The following is a 19,374-nucleotide window of genomic DNA, read 5'->3' on the forward strand; positions in this document are numbered from 1 at the left end:
GAGTTATAGGGAGCAACCTGGTGGGTGCTTCCTGCAAGAGAATTTCTACTATATAATTTGTTTGCAAGTTGGTCTGAAACAACGTAACTTTGCTAACCTGCCAGATAAGTAAAGCATTATCATCTTCTAAAATAATGAAAGGAAAGAGCAAGAAAGAAGCTGAATGATCTGTTTGTTCATTCCATTGCTTTGACTGCCTGGTTTGAGGCTTCTTCTGAGATGCCTGGGCCCTTTTATTGTTCTTTTTTAAATTTATTTGTAATGTCATATTTAAAACTGATAAAAGTCTGCAACAGTGCTTTGGAACTTCCAGATAAACTGTACACTTTACATTTTGAATTCAAAAGAAGTTGGATTACAATTCAGTTAAAATTATACATACAATTCAGTTATTCCTTTAAAAGGCACAAGCTCTAGCAAGCAGCAACAACATCTTGCCATCGCTAATGGCCTCTTACATCACACCAGAAAATGTAGGGTAAAGTTTTCAACCCTAAACAACTGACTTATAATAACTTATTGATCTGGTCCGACATACTGAAACAAAAGGAAACCTTCATATTTCTCCCTTTTCTAATGCAATCAGCATGTCTGAGCAACCAGGAACTTTCACTTAAAGGCTCTGTCAGCACAGATCCATAAACACCTCAGTGACTGTAACAGGGTGAACCCAGTGAGCACACAGAATCCTACCAGATTTCTGTAAGATCAGGATCAAAGATACATACCCCAGTAAACAGGATGTCGAACTTTCTATCCCGGTATGGGTCCCATTATTAGCAGCAGGATTACTAGCAATGAGTTCAGTTCAAGCCATGGAGCATCCAGATTCCCAGAACAACTGCTCAATTCTGACAGCACAGTCCAGACTTCTGCTTAGCCATGCAAGCCATAACTCCTCTTGCTTTTTATCACAATACCCCATTGCTTCTCACTCTGCCCAGCCTTTCTCTACTCTCCAAGTGATACTCTTATCTTTCAAGGTGTTGCAATACCCCTAACGTCCATCTGTCCCATGTCTCCACATCCCTACTGAAATACCTTTCCCCCTTTGTCCTTACCATAGTATACTCTCACAGTACATTCCTATGTCCTCTACCTCCTGAAACATTAGCACATCCATACAGATGCAGTCCATTGCCATGGGTTCCCCAAAACACACACACAGTTAGTTACACAAGCGCTGCCTAGGTAGTCAATACCAAATAGCTAGCTAGCAGGACGCTGTAGCTCTTAGGTGCTGACAGAACAAATTGCATTGTGAACCTTCCATGGCTTGTAGATCATATTCTCTGTCTATTTAGTTCAGAGTAGAAGTTTCAATTTCCGTATCAGTGCACAGCTGAAAAACATGGGCCAAAGTTGTTTAGAGCTATGAATCATTATTCTAGAGAAGGGAGCAAAACACAGCTCTGCCACCCAAAAAACATTACCAAAATCTGCACTCATTTGGTGATCGCACAGGCCACGATGCTGAAATGCTTTTAATTCCAGCAGCAATAAAAATTCCCCTTTGGCACCTACCCCTGTACAAAATGAAGAAAGACCATGCTTAGGTGACTGGAACTAATGGAGCAGAATGGATATGAGTGCCCTGTCAGCTGCCTTTATATTACAGATAACAGAGGAAAAGAACCATCACTAGTGTGAATACATTCATCACTACTAAGGGAACAAGGAAAAAGAAACACCAAGAAGCACTAAACCCCAAACACATTTGCTTCCATATATTCTGTTTTCTCTATCAAAGGCTGATACAGACTTTTTTTTTTTTCTGAGACACTGAAGGTTTGCTATACACCTTATGAGGAGTAAAACTTCCCAGAAAAATCAGAAAGAATGGGTATGTGTTTATTTTAAAAGCCATCATCGCTCAGTTTCCTCAGGCAAATGTAATGTGTAAGGGCTACTTTTAATGTGAGAAATAAAATTCCTACTGGCTACTCTCTGAATGTACCAAATTTAACAGGAGGTGACAGTTATGCCAGTTTTCTTGCCATTGTTCTACTATCAGAGCTTATCTTGTTAGACAGTGTCCTAAAGATACAGACCTAAGATTTCCATAAGGCAAAAAACAAACAACAAAAAAAAGTAAAAAGTAGTTAAAAAAAAGTAAAGAAAAAAAGAGGGGGGGGGGAGGGAGAAGGATAACAGAATACAAATAAAATATTTTAAACTATGCACTCTACCTAAAAATTCTAACACATTAGTTTGGGCCATTTTCAGTGTTTCATCAAGGTAAAATTCACGACTTAGAAAGGCAAGACAAGTTTCATGCTGCAACTGAAATTGACTCCATTCATGCAGCAGGAATATATTTAACCAAACAAAAAGCACTTCTATCCATGTTACTTAATTGTGGTTAACAACAGCAAACATAAAACTGTAAAACTTATACTTCCATTTAAATTCTGTCAGATAGATGGCATGGAAATATCTCAGGTAATTTACAGCATTTTGATGCTTGGGTGAAAAGCCAGTATAAGTCACATTGGTCTTCTTAACCTCATAGAGGGGAAGTCCATAAACACAACTCAGTTGTTTGCTCTGTTCCTCACTCACAGAATGATAACACAGCATCACTCCCTTCAAATTAATAAGCAAGCAGAGATGCAGAAAATTACTGAGAATATTCCTTAGTAATTTTATCCCAGAGAGAAAGACCAGAATGTATCTAATGCATGGAAAACCTGGAAGGAAATTCCTGAGAGGTATACAGCAAGTGATAAAGCTGGAAAAATTAGGATTCCCTTGCAATCATAGAGATGACAAAAAGCTGCTTGCAGTTCCTTGAGCCCACCTGTTCAAGTATTGGAGGAAAAGTAGAAAACTGAAACCTCCATAAAATGAAAAATGATGAAAGCTTTGGGCTTGGTTTGTTTGTTTGTTTGGGGTTGGTGGGTGGTTTTGTTTTGGGGTTTTTTTTAGGGTTGGGGGGGGGTCTTGCTTACTTGCTTGTTTGTTTTAAATAAGAGAGTTATTCTTTCTTGTCAGAATGGACAAGACAAAAGAGTCTTATGAGTCCTTGGGTTTTATGCAGTTTTTTTCCTTCCGACGTTTGCACAGTTACTTTATGTCAGTTTTCATTAGTCTGAATCATGACATCATTGTGTACAGAATAGAGTCCACTGGCACAATCCAGATCTGCTTAAATTGCTCTTAGAGCAGATATGGTAAGTCATGGTTTTGAACTAAAGAAATACAGCCTTCTCATAGAATGTGTAAAGAGAGAATTCTTTTGTTAGCTGTCAGTGGGATTTTGCTATCTCTGTTAAATATATAATGGTTAGTGTCATAACAAAGATCAGCCATCATGTTATGGCATTTATCTTCATGAGTGAAGAGAGGAAGGGCTACTGTGATTTATTCCGTCTCTCCTCATGAGACGATTAATGTCATAGGAGATTAGTCTTCAGTACTGACTTGTACGCAGAATAAAATACTGAGCTGGAGTGGGATGCTAGGCAGTTTTAATTGCCACAAGTTTGGAAGCCCACATTATACGTACAGATGGCACAGTTGACAATTACTCATCTAAGATTTTCAAAAATAGGATAATATTTTGCAGCTCACTAACTCATACCCATTTTGTGTCATTTATTTGTTCAGTCCTTCTTATCATTCTCTCTACATAGTCCTTTCTCCCACCTCATCACCTAAATCCACCCACACTTGCCCTGTTAAACACACCATTTATGCAGAACTGAAGTCCATACTGGTGGCCTGTAGTGGTATTTGGTAGCATCTGTTTAAAGGTTTGAAAAATACACTATTTAACAACTATTACTAAGAAACATTTGTCACAATACAGGCAGATTACAAAGAACATATAACGGCTCTGTATCTGTGTTAGTATTCATACATAAATACATAAACAAAACTCAGAATAGAAGCAGCAGCTTTCCTGAAGTTCTGAGAAAAGTTAAATGCCCACTTCTTTCCAGGGACCTTGCAAAATAACCTGACCATCCTAAACTTAGGTTAATAATCTTTCAAAAGCCTATCACTTCAGAGAAATGCACACAGAATATTTTGTTTACATGCTCCCCACTCCTTTTTATGAAAGAAAATACTTCAGATAATAATGTGGTGGGGGGAAAAAAAACACATAACAAAAACCATGATAAGCAAAAGTTCTGTTAAAGAAGAAAGATTTATTTTTCCCAAAATATGGAACATGAATTGTCTGTATTTTCTTAAATTCTCCTTTTCTGGACACTGCTAAATCATGCCACAGTAGGTAAACTTTAATCCTTGATATAAAAGTTTTTTTCTTTTAAAAACAGCTATTCTTTACCATTGGTTTTCATCAAATAGAACACATTATTAACAAGCTCTCACTATAAAGCATTATCTTTATCTAGGCTTCTCAAGTACTGACTTAAACGCTTTTATCAGGCTGTTAATCATATCCACGTATAATGTGATCAGCAACTGAGACCAGCCCTGACAGTGAGACCAGTCAGGTAACAGGGCGACATTATGGCAGGGAAAAAGTATCATGAAAACTAAGGACATTTCTTATTGATGCTAAGTGAATAGGAGAGAAAAATCAATGGGTCTTCATCAGTACAGCTGTCTTCCAACTGGATGCTGATTTCCCTTAGAGATTTAAACCAATAGGACCTCCAGCCTATAAAGCAGAAAGATGAACTGTGACTTCAAAATTGGAGTTCAGAAGGAGACAAAATGCTGATTGTTAAACCAATAATTTCTAACCAGATCTCAAAACAAAAATACAGAACAAGTCTTCCCCCATGGGGGGAAAACTTGAAAATGGTCAGGATAATCTGCAGTTGTTGTGGAGGCTCAAACTCCTGACCCTGCCTGAAGGCATTATTCCGAGCTACAAGACTGGCTGACGCCTCCAAGTCAAGCTGGACAAGGGCTGACCAGGTTACAGTGAGAAATGGCTGTCAGCCATACAAATCGTGCAACTACCATCACTGAACCTCAGAATCACAACAAAGTAATCGGTCATCAGAGATGAATCACAGAGGATTTTAGAAAGGAATATAAATACAGAAATTCTCATAAAATAGGCTTCCTGTTCAAGACAAGCTTCTATTTTTAAGTGTCCTTAATATCACAACGTATTTCTTATCCTAAGACCCCTCACTATACATTGAACAGATTCAACTGTTACCCATCAGGACGGTAACTGTAACCTAAGAAAAGCAAACCAAGAGAGAGTTAAACATGGCTGTTCTACAGTATATCCAGTCATGGGTTTTATTCTTTTTCTGTGAGCACCAACATACATACACATGAGGATCTGAGTTTTCCCAGTCGCATATCAGCAAACGCAGCAGTAAAAACTGTCAGCTTCTAGGAAATGCTACTGGCAAATAAATTCCATGTCTATGGGCTTTAGGTACACCATTTTAGATTTAATGTTTTAGAAGTTGGTAATAATACATGCTTTAGCTGTATCTTCCATTTCCCTCCAAAAAGAGCTAGCAATGAGTGAACAGAAAAATGTAAACTGTTCATGGAAAAATTACACTGCCGCAAATTGGGCTTCCAGTGTAACTACTGAACTCATACTGTAGCTCTGAAACAATGAGTATTAGTAATGAGATTAGCCTTACAAATCAAATCCAGGAATGCAATCTTCCTTTAACTGTACCAGATAATCTCATCCAGAAACATAAAAGTATACTTAGGAGATTTACATGCTATGTCCTCTGAGGTTAAAACAAAAATAAACAAAGGTGTCCAGGATCACAAGAAAACTACCACTGTCTCATATTCAAGCATCATGTCAGACAGACTTTTTGGACATGGCAGATTCTGGGAGTGGGGCTTTTTTTGTTTGTTTGTTTTGGGGGGGTTGTTTTTCTGGTTTTTTGGGGGGTTTTTTCCAGCTCTAGAAATACCCTGGGCAAGATAATTTGAAACCAATTCTGAAAATTCCAATCAGAGATCTTACTAGCAAATGGACAAGATAATATTTCAGATGACAAATTGGTCTCTTCAATTATTTCGAAGGGATTACTTGTAATTTCAGCAATAGTCCTTTGGCTTAGATAGCTGATACGGTAACTTGTTCTAAAAATAAACAGGATGCAACACAATCAAAACATAATACTTCATCTCCAAGTCAAAGGTTGTGTCTTTTACATAGGACAGAAGATAACTTTTTTTCATCTTGTATATTCCCAAAGTTTGAGATTAATCCAAACATTAAAGATTAAGCTTTGGGGACTTTAGCTGGTTATCTAATTAAGTGAAATGGTAGCAAAATAAATAAACAAATAAATGAAATGCAGTTTTATCCTAGAATTCAGAAGGTTTTTTCCCCCCTCGTTTCTTTCATTGTCAGATATTTTTTCTCCCTTCCATATATTTGCTATTCTATTTCTCATTGGTACAAGAACATCTCCATTTCTTCTTCACCACTTCCCAGTGCAGCACTATCATTTTTCCCTGAAGGATTACATCAGTATCACCCAGGCACACACTTTTTCCACCACATGACATGCCAACAGACATAAACCCAGTTTCATTCTCTTCTGCTAATCCCAGAAAATGTATGCAAGTATTAAAAGTAATGTTTCATAACTATTTTTATGTATGTATGTAGCATTTAAAACCACATTTTTTTCCTTAATCCTCAGAGTGCTTTCCCCAGATCTCTTCCCTCCCCCTCCACACCCATATTTTTCTACAAAATTGACTCCAATATTTAACAACACTTTAAATAATTGTGAAGCTTCTTGCCATAACAGCTGTAAGAATGCTGGTAACAGCAAACAGGTACAGTGATTTTTAATTTTTTTTAAACCTATCAGCCTCTTCCAGCTTTCAGAAGCGTTTCCCAACCACTACACACGTATACCAACCTCAGTTATCTAGGCAGCCACTTTTGTAGATCTGGCTCAGAATAAAGACAGGAGCCTTATTTTACTTTATTTAATATTACTATAAATAGCTTGAAACATTTTCCTACAGCTCAGACACTAATGTAATGAGTTAGCACATGAAAATTACAGTATGAAACTGAGTCTCTCTTCATTAAAGATAGTTAAAATGACTACACAGACAGAGAATTTCTTTTTGTTGGTTTTTAAAATAATGGAAGTGTTAAAGATTTCAAGAATTATAGTGAGATGAGAATGTTTTGACAATGTGTCAAACAGTCTCTCTCCACGCAAAGTTGATAACCCTACAAATTAACAGAGACAGAAGCGTTCTCTTTTGCAACACAACAATTAATTCATTAGACATTAAATCTACAGAAAATTCTAACAGGTCCCTGAAGAAAAAAAAATCCCTCTTAGGCCAAACTAATTTGACAGATTAAGATATTTTAGAAATCTTTTGGTCAGCTGGTTGTTTTTTTCTAAACAGATTAAAAAATTATAAGACAATACTTTTCTGATATAACTTCCCAAATCCATACAAAACATTCTTGATCAACAGCTTTGACTCTATTACTGCAAATTTTTTTCAAGTTTCCTATCTTCTATTGAAGCAGAGCACTGGCACAGGCTGCCCAGGGAGACTGTAGAGTCTCCTTCTCTAGTGACATTCAAAACCCACCTGGATGCAATTCTGTGCAACTGCTCAGGAGAACCTGCTTTAGCGAGAGGCTGGACTAGATGATGTCCAGAAGTGCCTTCCAAGCCTGACCATCCTGTGATTCAGTGAAGTTTTCAATTTGTAATTCAGAGACCTGTTGAAAGACTACCTTTTTGGAGTCTGTGAAACACAATAACTCAAATCATTGCTCAGACACTGATTTTATCCTCAAGGTCTTTCACTTTGCCCACTCTTGCTGCTTATTTCTTGCACCCTTCAGTCAAGTCAAGCATCTCTTCATTCACTTCTCCAATATTTATGATCTCTTTCATTGGAAAACTCCCCAGACAACCCTATATGAGTTCTACAGTCTCCCCCACATGTGCCACTGCTACTGTGGTCCTGGAGACTAAATTAACAACCCACAACCGTTACAGTGAATATAAAGTATTTACTGTGAAGAGCTGATTATAGCACAGGTACCGAGAAGTTCCTCTGGAGATACTTAGTAAATGCCACAATCATCAGCAATGCATGTATACAGCACGCAGTAACTTGCGTGGCCAGACTGATAAGAATCTCTGTATTTACCTTGTGAAGCCACAACTCCAGTTCTTAAGTGCTTCTACAACTCTAAAAAAGAGCATGTTTTAACATCACAGCCATGTAGTGGGGCTCACTGTTGTTGGAACACTGCATCACAAAGAGCAGGAAAGATTCTTTCTCATAACTGCAGTGTTCAAGCTAGCTTAAAGCAGTAATTCCATTTTCTTTCACCATCTGCTCTTTGGGGGCCAATCCCATGCTCTAGAAACCACAGTATTCACTAACAGACTTTTACTAAGGACAAGAGGCATCAGTCCAGGACAAAGACACAGGCTTTGTTATCACTGACAAGTTCCACTCAAATGGGTAGCCCTCATTCCAAAAGCAACAGGGGAAACTGGCAGCGGGCAGGTCAGTTGAGTCCTGAACACTGACCGGAGGAACAGCGTTTTAGCACAAAGACTTTGATTTCCAAGACGAAACCACCACACAACTGGATGAACCCAAGAGCTGGAAGCAGTGTCCACTTCTTGCTGTAACTGTCTACCCAAAGGATGCTGGGGCTTGTTATGGGCAGACCGAATGTCCCAGGTGCACAGGCTTGTTTCTGTGATTCTCCCAGTCAGTCTCACAGGCCTGTAACACAATACTTGATTTTATATATATATGTAGATAGATAGATAGATAGATATGGGCTGCTAAGTCAGGAATCTGAGGTAGCACATCAAAACATGCAGTACTTATTCTGTCCTCCCATCAAATATTTCCTACTGGGATACCTGGTAAAAAGCTTGTGAGGCTACTGTTGTACTGCAATCTATATTCAAAGTCTCCAGCTGCACAGATATACTGGGCAGGGTAAATTAAATCATCACAAGAATCTTCATCATTTAAAATTTATTTTTAATATATTTTTAAGTATTATTATAAAATTTAAAAGATTAGTAGCCTTATAAAAGACAGCTTATGCTTCTTACTGCTTCCCCTTTCTTTTCTACAACTTGGACTGATGGACACAAGCACCTCCTGAACTGTCCAGCTGACACGTGCTTAATACAGGGGAAGTTTAATAATCCAAACAGAACTTGAAGTTTAATAATGCAAACAGAACTTGACAGCACAGCATCCTGGGAACATGGCAAAAGGAAGACAACCAACCTGTTTGACAAGGGCTGCCAATGCAGCAAAATTGGCTACACAGATTACAGACTTTCCTTGTTCTTGGGGCAGGGGCAAGTTTCAGACTGAGAGACTTCAGTACAAGGAGAATCTGGGCAAATGCTTGGTAGTTCCCGACATCTTCAGGAAGGTACACACTTTTGGAGCCATGGATCATCTTAAAAACAGTAATAGAAAGGTATTAATCTATCTTCAATAGTAGCTTATTTGAAAATGTCTTCCACAGTGATTTACTGAGCTTATTCCACAGACAATAAGCCAAATTTTTTCTACTTTTTCTTTCTCTTTAAAATAGAAGATGATCGCTTGCAAGATTTCTCAAAAACTTGCACTATGAATGAAACAAATTACAAAATAGATTAGAATGCATTAAGCACCACTGCTAGAAGTATAAACCTGTTACAGCATTCCTACATCAAACTTCCCCAAAAAATCACAAAGTCCAGAAAGCCTCAAAGAAGTAGCGAATGTGAATGAGCACCATTAAACAGATACAGAATTCTCTACCTGCACAAGAAAATTGATGTTTTCTGTCTAGTCATTGTCAGTTAAAAAAAAGTAATGATCCATTTGAATTCTAAATCATGCCCATCAGACAACTTTTCACCCTCATTTTATTCTCCTAGTTCTCCCATTTTTTGAAGTAGAATGTGAAATTCTCCAAAAAGACCAGATTCTGGCAAAAGCCAGATAAAAATCCTACCTCCTACGGGTAACGGAAGTTACCAAGTGATTGTATTGATTTCACAAAACTAAAACTCATTTGAGGCTTGTGACTTATTTTCAAGTCTGAACAGACAAGGTGACCTTGAGACCCTCTCCAAATCCATCTTCTATGATTAGCAGGTCTAAGATTATCTAAGTAATACTCTAATTAAGATGTTTTTCCCACTCTAAACACCGAATTCCAAAGAGGTTCCTGTTGGTCTTACCTGTCTAGAATTCCCAAATTACAGAAAGGACAAATGAGATGAAAGAAGCTGGTGTGACCGAGAGTGTCATAATTTTGAGACAGCTGCCAGAATCTTGGTCCAGAAGAATGACAGTGATGGCAGGCCAGCTATGGCCAATAAGGGTCTATTTTCTCCATTACCCTTGCTAGGAAATACTGGCAGATAAGTGTAGTAACATGGAATATCACATGCTTCTCCGATACGACAATGTCAATAGATATCCCAGCAGCTGGTGGATAACTGGGAATTTTGAGGCATAAAAAAAACATCCAAAAATAGACATCAATAGATGTATTGAAACATCTGGATGTGAAATTTGTTCAGCTAAAACAGATGAAACTGAAAGAAAAGTAAGCAAAACAGTAAGTTATCACTGAATGAAGGGTGAAGTTCTTCGGCAATACAATCATAATAGTAGAGCCTCATCTTATATAAAGAAGGTTCAAGCCACAAAGGCAGGAAGAAATCATATGTGACATGACGATTGACTGTGATTTACTAGACTCTGCAGACATTTCACAAGGCATCTCACCAACTGTAGTGAACCACTACATACAGTTAGGCTGGTTCTCCAGGGTGCTAAGAGTCAGCTGAAACGGAGTAGAACTTTGACCTTCAAATGGTTGATGTACACATTGGTTAAGGCTCCTTTCCCTCCCTAGACATCAAGTTATGCAGGAAGCTAACCAGGATAAAGCAATATAAACTCTAACTAGAATGACTGCTTCACTAAATTCCTGATCCTATTTATACTTAACTAAGAAAGAAGAAAATAGCTTCAACATGAAGTTCTCCAAACCAAATCATCTACTAGATCAAGACAGTTGTCTATCAAGGAACACTTCTGAAGTTGTAGATGTTTAGAAAATGTTGTTGTCTGTAAGTCAGGCTATGTTCTATAGGATGCGACTGTCACCCATAGGATAATGTTCTCCAGACCTGAACCTCTACAAGCAGTGAGGAGATTCTCATCATCAGAGTCTTGACCAATCTATGTATACAGAAGGACAAATTTTAAAACAGAGTATGTAATGCGTGCCTTCTAAATCAATTACTTTCTGATGCTCCAAAATCATGAACAATAATCTAGGACATGAGCTGGAATGTCTTCTACAGAGAACTGTAGCCCAGTCCTCTTCATGAGTCTGTGAATGCCCCTGATGATCCCAGAGCAACCAAAAACTGTGGTTGCTGATCCTGGCAAATGTTGTCAGACAGAAACAAAACTCAATGCTACACTATGAAACAAGTCTCCTCAGATGCCTGAAGTGCAGGATGCCACATCAGAGTCAGAACCTGCAATGTAACAGCCAGATCCCATATGTTAAAAACCTCATCTAAAAGGTCCTCTGATACTGAGGAAAGCTACATGCCAGGGTCCACACAGACTTTGTCCTGCTGAGCTCAAGTCATTAAAGAGAGCTGAACTCTTAACACTCAAAGGATGAAAACATCAGATCTGCCTCCCAGTTTCCTGTTTCAATATCAAACACTGGAGCTTGCTTAGACAAAAGTGTATGGTTCTGCTCCAGATCTCTCTGACACTAAGTGCAGTCCGCAACCCCAATCAGTACATTGACACTGTGAAGGTGTGACAGAGGCTCTAGGAAGAAGGCATGCACTGCCAGATGGCTTATTAACTGTCTCCTGATACTCACGTCATCTGTGCTAAACTACTACAGTCCTAAGTGGATATAGTTAGGTAGTGGCCTGCTTGAGGTATGATATTCAGAAAGACATAGATCATTCCTTCAAACCAAGATTAGATGCAGGTAAGGAGGCACCTACCTCTGCCCTTTTCACATTCCCAGCAGGTACATGTCCTCCCAAGAAAGTAACCCCAGCAATAGGAAACTATCTTAGCAAGACTTTGCAAAGATAAAGCAGCCTCAGAAGGCCAGTACATCAACAATTGGGTTTCTTTGAGGAGGGTGACTGTCATTCAAAGTTGATATGAGATTAAATGGGTCACCTATGGCCAATCTGTTGTGCTTGAGCAGCATAGGGATTTGCTACCTGAACTAACAGGATAAGCAAATGGGCTATACCAGGACGTGCTGCTTAGAGCTGGCTCTATTCCAGGTTGTTGTTCTGCCTTTGCACTGGAAGCTGACTGTTCCTGTCTGAAGGATAATATGCTTGATTCTGCCAGTCTTTAAGTCCCTCAAAAGGAAGAAGATCTGGCTGGTTTCAACTGGAACCCATAGAATCATAATGAAATCCCACTAATCACATCTTCTCCCAGGTCTTGATAGCAGAAAAGGAGGCCACTATTTACTTATTGCTATTTACAGGGAATGCCAAGATTATCATCACGCTTGGGAAAAAGGAAAACATTTTGAAGCTTGCGACATTTAAAAAAACCCTATTACTCCAAAGCCAAGAGGTGAAGTTTAGCAAACGACTCTCCAAGTGACTGTAATCTGCTGGTCACAGAATAAAAAAACAAGAAAAGCTCCAGCAGGAAGTACAGTGACTTTGGCTTTTGGCCGTGAGGACAGCATGCTACCTGGTCCAGACTACGATGCTGCAATGACACGGTTTGATCCAGGGAATTGGTGAATTGGGTAACAAATTCAAAGCAACCTAGCCATGAAGGGTGGGTAGGGCCTTGGGTGTGGTTAGTGGAAATTATTTTACTGTGATTCCACCAGTTCCACATGCAACTGATCAAATCTTGTTTGTGAGAAACTTGCTAGAAGAAGGAAAAAACAAATCAGTTGTTTCCAACAGCAACATGCAGCATGACAGGAGAAAAAAAGCCAGGAGCCACTGGAAGCATTCACTGTAACAGCGACCATTAAATCACAACTTAAAGCACTAAGAACACCTTCATGTTGTTGAGGAATGCTCATCCTCAATGTTGAGGTTCTTGTAAGGGTTTTCTCCTGTATTACATGCTTTAATAGAAGTAATGTGACATCACTCAGAACAGGCCCCATTCCTGGGTTGGGTTCCTGCTTTTCTAAAGGTCTGTGATGCTAAGGCTTAAAAGGCTGTCTCAAGCGAACACTTAGAACCTCATTCTTCTCAATCTGCCCTAAAAGAATGTGAAAGGTGAGCTGAAATAAATTACATTTATATTTTATTTGTAGATCACCTTTTTAAAAAAAAAATTAGAACACACAGATTTCTGTATTATTTCATAAGAACAAAACCAAATATTGACACTTAAAACACAACCACAGAAGCCCCCCTCCCCAAAAAAAGTGCAATTTCAACCTTGTCTCACAAGTGCAAAATCTACTTTGAATAAAACACGTTGTAGAAAACCCCAGAGCAAATAAAAATAAAATATAGCTTTTCAAAGCTGCACTGATTGTGGATCAAAGGGAAAGGCCATCAAAACTTCCCAAGCCACAGTTTTTCTGTGTGTCTGAAAAAGAACTAACTCAGAAAAAATATGGAAATAATAGTAGGTCTCTATTAAGCCAACAACAAAGAAATTCCTTAATACCATAAAACAAAGTTATGTCAAATCTCCCATTTTTAAAGATACATGAAGCTTCTTTCACGCAATGCTTTAAAATGTTATTTATAGTAACAAAAGCAAAGACTTAACATAAAAGTCAAAGGGATTATCATCAATGGTCTAGCTACACAGAAGTTACTCTTCTAATTTTTTGTTTCATTTGTGGTCTTCAAATATAGAGATGTAATGCAAAAATACTTCCATACCGCTATACAATCTGTTTCAACTACACTATCTTAGCAGACCAGTTGAAGTAACAATCAGCTTTTGGACAGCCAGCCGCATTAAACAGTAACATGCAAGCTAACAATTCCAATGGGTTTTGTTGCTTTTCATGTGTTTTTCTTTTTAACATCAGTTTCCTTATTAATTAGTATAATTTTCCTAAAGTTTACAGGAGCGAGAGAACAACTCTTCATTAAGAGCTGGATCCTGTCAGGAGACCAGCGCAAGAAATAAAAGAATTAAGGTATGAATATTACTCACCCAATATGCACGTCACCTGAACCATAAGGACTCTCCATAGCACCATAAAGCACATAATCTTCAGTAACACAAGAAAACCCTTCTTTCAGAATAAAATTTGAAAAAAGAGTAAAAATGTTGGAGAGGAGATCCAACACACGAATAACCCAATGAGCACTACTGTTCTCATTCTTGGGATTTTCTTCTGCTTTACCATCAACTAGTGACAGAGACTTAACTGAACTGTGTTTCAAAACACCACTTACAGGAAACAGGGCAATAATAAGGGCAAGCTATTAATAAAAAATGCTTTTAAAATGTTACTATAAACTATCACCCTTCACAGGCAGATGTTCTATGCTTCATACATATACTGAGCTCTGCATTCCTGAAGTAAGCAGCCTCCACTCATTTTGTCCAGGCCTTTTTCACCTTTCTAGATCACAAATAACTAAGAATTGCATCTAGCAGTCAAATGATAAAAGATAGGTCACTGCTACCTACTTAAAACTTATCAGTTCTTGTGTGGCAGAGTATGCTCGGACACATGTAGTATAGTATGGCATTAAATTATTAAGAGGCAGAATTCGCTATTTCAGGACTTTCAGCAACTGCTTGAGAGTTCTTGTGAGTTTAAGAACAGCTGAAACTAAACAGAAACAAATTGGGGTTTTTTCAACTGAAAGCAATCATTACAAACTGCTTAAACTACTCAAGTGTTCAACCTTTCTATTCAATTTTTATGAGTTCCATGTATGAGCAGAAAACAACAATATGGTTTCATCAAATGAAAAACAGAGGAAAGACAGGATGTTTCTCCTCCTCCTTTTAAAGATTTTCTTTTGTTCTCATTCTTTTTAACATTCTATCTTAGTCTGTCAGACACAAAAAGCAGAAAACTGGTATGGAGATGATGCCCAGGTCATACATAAGCATTGCTGTAGTCTGCTGCAAAGTACAAAGTGAGTTGACATACCGGGTCTACATCAAAGATGTGCCCTTTGGCAGGTTGTAAAGACAGGTTGCAATTTTGTCCATAAAAAATGTGTGTCCTACAAAACGCATTCTGTAACATGAACTGTTAGTGGTATGCCACCATTCCACTGATCCTGCACATGCGTTCATTTCTCAGGAATGCTTGTAAGCTGGGCTATGCCTTGCCCTAAGATAAGCAGACTTGCATGAAGAAAAGAGCAGTGTGTTGCAGACAGAAAGATTCAACTCTCTGCAGGAGACTGCTTCTATAAAATGCGAGTTTCAATACAGGACATGCCAGTGGCTCCTGTTTTACTGCCTGCATCACATATACGGTATTTACAGAAAGAGCTAAATATAATGGAAGTCCTTTCCTGGTTGTGTTTTAAAAATTAAGAGAACAGCTTGAAAAAAACACTGCATTGCAGGAACTTTAGTTTTCAAAGACCCCTTAATCAAACACCAAAAAACAGTAAATGCAACATTGACTATAAGTTTGGAGCCTTACCACTCAGGCTTGCACATTATAATGTACTTTAAGACTATCATGTAATATATTTTTCTGAAGTACTTCTGCTTCTTTCATTGTGAATGTGGGAAATGGAGAACTGTGTAATGATTTCAGGCTCGAGCCCAGTTTGTACCTTTTTATCCATAACTATTACATGCTGCATTATGAGTTTCAATACAGATTGAAAGTAGAGACATGACCATATCTATTTCTCTCATAATTATTGTGAGAGAAACAGTAATAAAGAGTGAATGAGGCAAGTGTTGCCACAGAAGCAAGATGATTTTATGACTAAGAAACAGAACTACTACAGAGACGCTGTTGGTACCATAACTGCCTCTCCCACAGATTTCCTGCACAGCTTTGAGCAAGGTACTTAATCTTTCCATGCCTCAACTTTCCATGGATAAAACGAGAGGTGAAAATACTTAACTTCATAGGCACGTTATAAGTATAGAAACATTTGCATTTGGGAAGCTACTGAATGTTGCTAATAATAGCTATGACTGAAACATTAAAGAAAAATACATTTTAGCACTGAGTTTGAAAGCTGTATTGAAAATTAAGTACGGCACCTCATATCAAACAAAGAAAATGAAAAATCAGCAGTTCTAGTGAGTAAACTTAAAGTACTTGAGAAACTAGCATGTAAGTATGTAATTTAAAGTCTAGATTGTAATATATGGACGTGCACAACAAAGTGAAAAAGCAATGCCAGCAATGTCACTTCTGTCATTTCACACTTTTTAGCACTTCACTTTGAAAGCCCAATATTGTTGTAATGTAAGGGCTTTTGTAGAAAATTTAACACATAAATATCCATACATTTGCTGTATGTATTAATTCAACCTCTTGTTCCTAAAAATAATTCAGTACCATACAATTTTACAACATATTGATCTAAGTAACTCATGAGTCATCTTTTGTGAGTAGATATCAATCACTTCATTGTTTACTTGTCGTTGGAAAGAAATTGATTTAATCAAACCTTCCAGTAATACATTATTGATGTATCCCAAGAAAAAAAAGTCATAATGAACCATCAGGGTTCTAACGTAAAACACTGTAAGGAGTGGCAACTTTGGCTTCAGTCTTTCATTGTGATTTGCAAACATATGTTGCTATACAAGTAAAGCCCGGTGCAAGACTGTAGTTGGCCCAAGTGGCACTATGTATCACTCACACAACAGACTTGGGACAAGTTCTCCATAACTTGGTAACCCCAGGAGGCTAGACAAAACTACACTGTGGACCTTGTGTATTTCCAACACTTACATAGAGCAGTTTATAATCTGTACTCAGTTTTAGCAACCCATTTAGCAAATCATGACCCTTCTGGGGGGAGCACAAAGTGGTAACACGAAAATAAGAGTCTTAGCCCTTCTCCTCGGCGATGGCTCAGCCTTTGTTCTCCAGAGGCTTTAAACTTTTCCATATATTGGACCACATGGGAACAGCAATTTAATGCAATACACAATAACATTCCTTTATACACATTTGTCAAAGAAAATACAGCTTATAGTGGCAACTGCAGCAGCAACTTGAAAGAGTAAAGTTAGAATAGCGTTTGATGTATTTTATAGACTTTTGAATGTGCTGCCAGTTTAAAGCACGGAGAAGTAGTGTAGCAACACCCACTGCCAAAAGTATTTTGGCAAAGGTGAATGTTTTACTGCAGTTAAACTTTTGTTACAATTGTAAGAAAGAGAGAACAGCAGCAACATTGTATCAGAACATCTTCACTAAAGCTGCCTTATTACAAAACGTTGTAGGACTACAATGAACCCTACCAGAACTTAGCACTGAACAAACACGAGAATACCTCGGTACAGCTTACAGAGACATCTATAGGTAGTGCCCGTCTAACACCTTACAATTATTTTCAGAGGAGACAGAGGCTGAACTTCCTATGTAAGAATTCATACAACAAAGTGAAAACATTTTTATGTGAAATGTGCTTCACAACTAAACAAGTAATAGTAAAAGATATCAATACCCATTACCAAACCCAGATGCACCATTAACACAGACATGTTACCTAAGTAGTTAAGTGTTACCAGAGATGGATAAAAGGTAAAGTTGGCATAGATACAAAAAGCAATATAACCAGCAGCCTATCTTTCTAGCTTTGTCATCTTTCTACGCACTCAACCGAAGCTGAACCAGACCCAACTTTGCAGAAGGCACACATGCAAATATGTACAGCAATACATGCTGTACTGTACGCAAGTATTTGTTGTAAAATTCCTAGAATGGAGAGAACCTGTACATACTTGGAAACTGAAAAACAACATAAACGATGTGCTGCATTACACTTGGCAAACAATAATACAGAATCGTGAAAACAGATACAGTAGGGTAAGGGAGACAGTTTCTTAATGAAGTGAGAATGGACTAGGTCTCCAGAGCCACAGAGCCTTTCCAGAGGTGGGTTTGATTGCCCTGGATATTTCCCTGCTCAGTGGGGGAAGCAGAGAGGGTTGAAGGGAAATCCCAGGACAGAGATCTCTCTAACGTCCTTGCCCCTCACCCCAGTCCTCCTGTCCGCACTAAAGGGATGAAAAGGCAATTCCCGGCTATTTCACTTTCCTCTAGGATGAAAAGGAGGGATTTTCTTGGGGTATCTGGTGCATGAACTCGCAGAGACAGAAACAATCCCTGGGTATTTACACACACACACATGCAAAAGAAGAAAAGAATAGGCATTTCCTCACACTCGCACGGAGGAAGGGATGTAGCTATTTCTCCTTTCCAGGCGGGGACGGGAGGAGAGCAGCGGGCTGCCTCCACCGCCAGCTCGGGCTCACCCGCGCCGGGAGCGGGCTGCCCCGGTGCCGCCGGGGGGGAGGCACCCCCCAGCCGCCCCCTCCCCGCACACAGGCACGGCCGAGCCCCCTCACGCTGGGGCACCCCGGCCTCCCCTCCACACGCTGACTCGCACGGGAACTCGCACCCTCCCGCTCACACACGCTCCCGCACAGGCACTCCCTCACACTCGCCGCCACTCCCTTACACACACACACACACGCACACGCACACACTCTCTCTCTCTCTCACACACACACACACACACTCTCCCCCTCGCAGAGTCCCTCACACACGCTCGTTCTCTCTCTCCCCCCTCCCCTCTCACACACACTCGCCCCAACGGCCCCAACCGCCGGCAACAAAAGCGGCGGGCAGCGCCGGGCTGGCGGCGGCGGGACGCGCGCGGTGCACACGCACACACGCGCGCACACACGCACACACAATGCTGCCGCGGCACCTACCAGGCGGGCAGCCTCGGCCCAGGTGCGGTCCTTCTTCTTCCTCTTGTCTTTCATGTTTGCATCTCATTGAGGTGGTTCTGGGGGGGGGGGCGGGGGGAGGGCGGATCGGGGGGGCGGGGGGGCCCGGAGGGGTTCCGCACGGACAATGATACGGTGACACCGAGCTCTGGAGCCCCCGGGGCGGGAGGGGCGGGGGAGGAGAAGGAGGAGGAGGAGGTGGAGGAGGAGGAGGAGGAGGAGGAGGAGGAAGAGGAGGGGAGAGGGGGCCGGGCCGGCTCGGCTCGGCTCCCCGCGGCGGCGGCAGCGGCGGCGGCACAGCTGACAGCTTGAGGGATGCTCCGCTACGCTCACAACAATGCACTATGACGTCACGCGGGGGAATGGCGCCCGCACCAAACATCCCCGCGGCGGCCGCCCGCGCGAGGAGGCCGCCCGAGAGCGCTCCCGCCCCCAAGCCTCGCGAGAGCGGCCGCGGCGCCG

The 19,374-nt window shown here is 40.0% G+C and overlaps 1 protein-coding gene across 1 annotated transcript in view; it reads right to left on the bottom strand.

The window, feature by feature from the left end:
• ASXL3 (ASXL transcriptional regulator 3) overlaps window positions 1-18,973 on the bottom strand; it is a 132,889-nt gene extending 113,916 nt beyond the window's left edge. Inside the window, exon 1 of the mRNA XM_055705540.1 lies at window positions 18,895-18,973. Within this exon, the coding sequence (XP_055561515.1) occupies window positions 18,895-18,948 (54 nt within the window). The 5' untranslated portion in view covers window positions 18,949-18,973. The remainder of the gene's footprint in view (window positions 1-18,894) is intronic.
• Between the last annotated feature and the right edge of the window lie 401 nt (window positions 18,974-19,374).

This window comes from Falco cherrug, chromosome 3, assembly GCF_023634085.1.
Source record: "Falco cherrug isolate bFalChe1 chromosome 3, bFalChe1.pri, whole genome shotgun sequence".
NCBI classification, from domain to species: Eukaryota; Metazoa; Chordata; class Aves; order Falconiformes; family Falconidae; genus Falco; species Falco cherrug.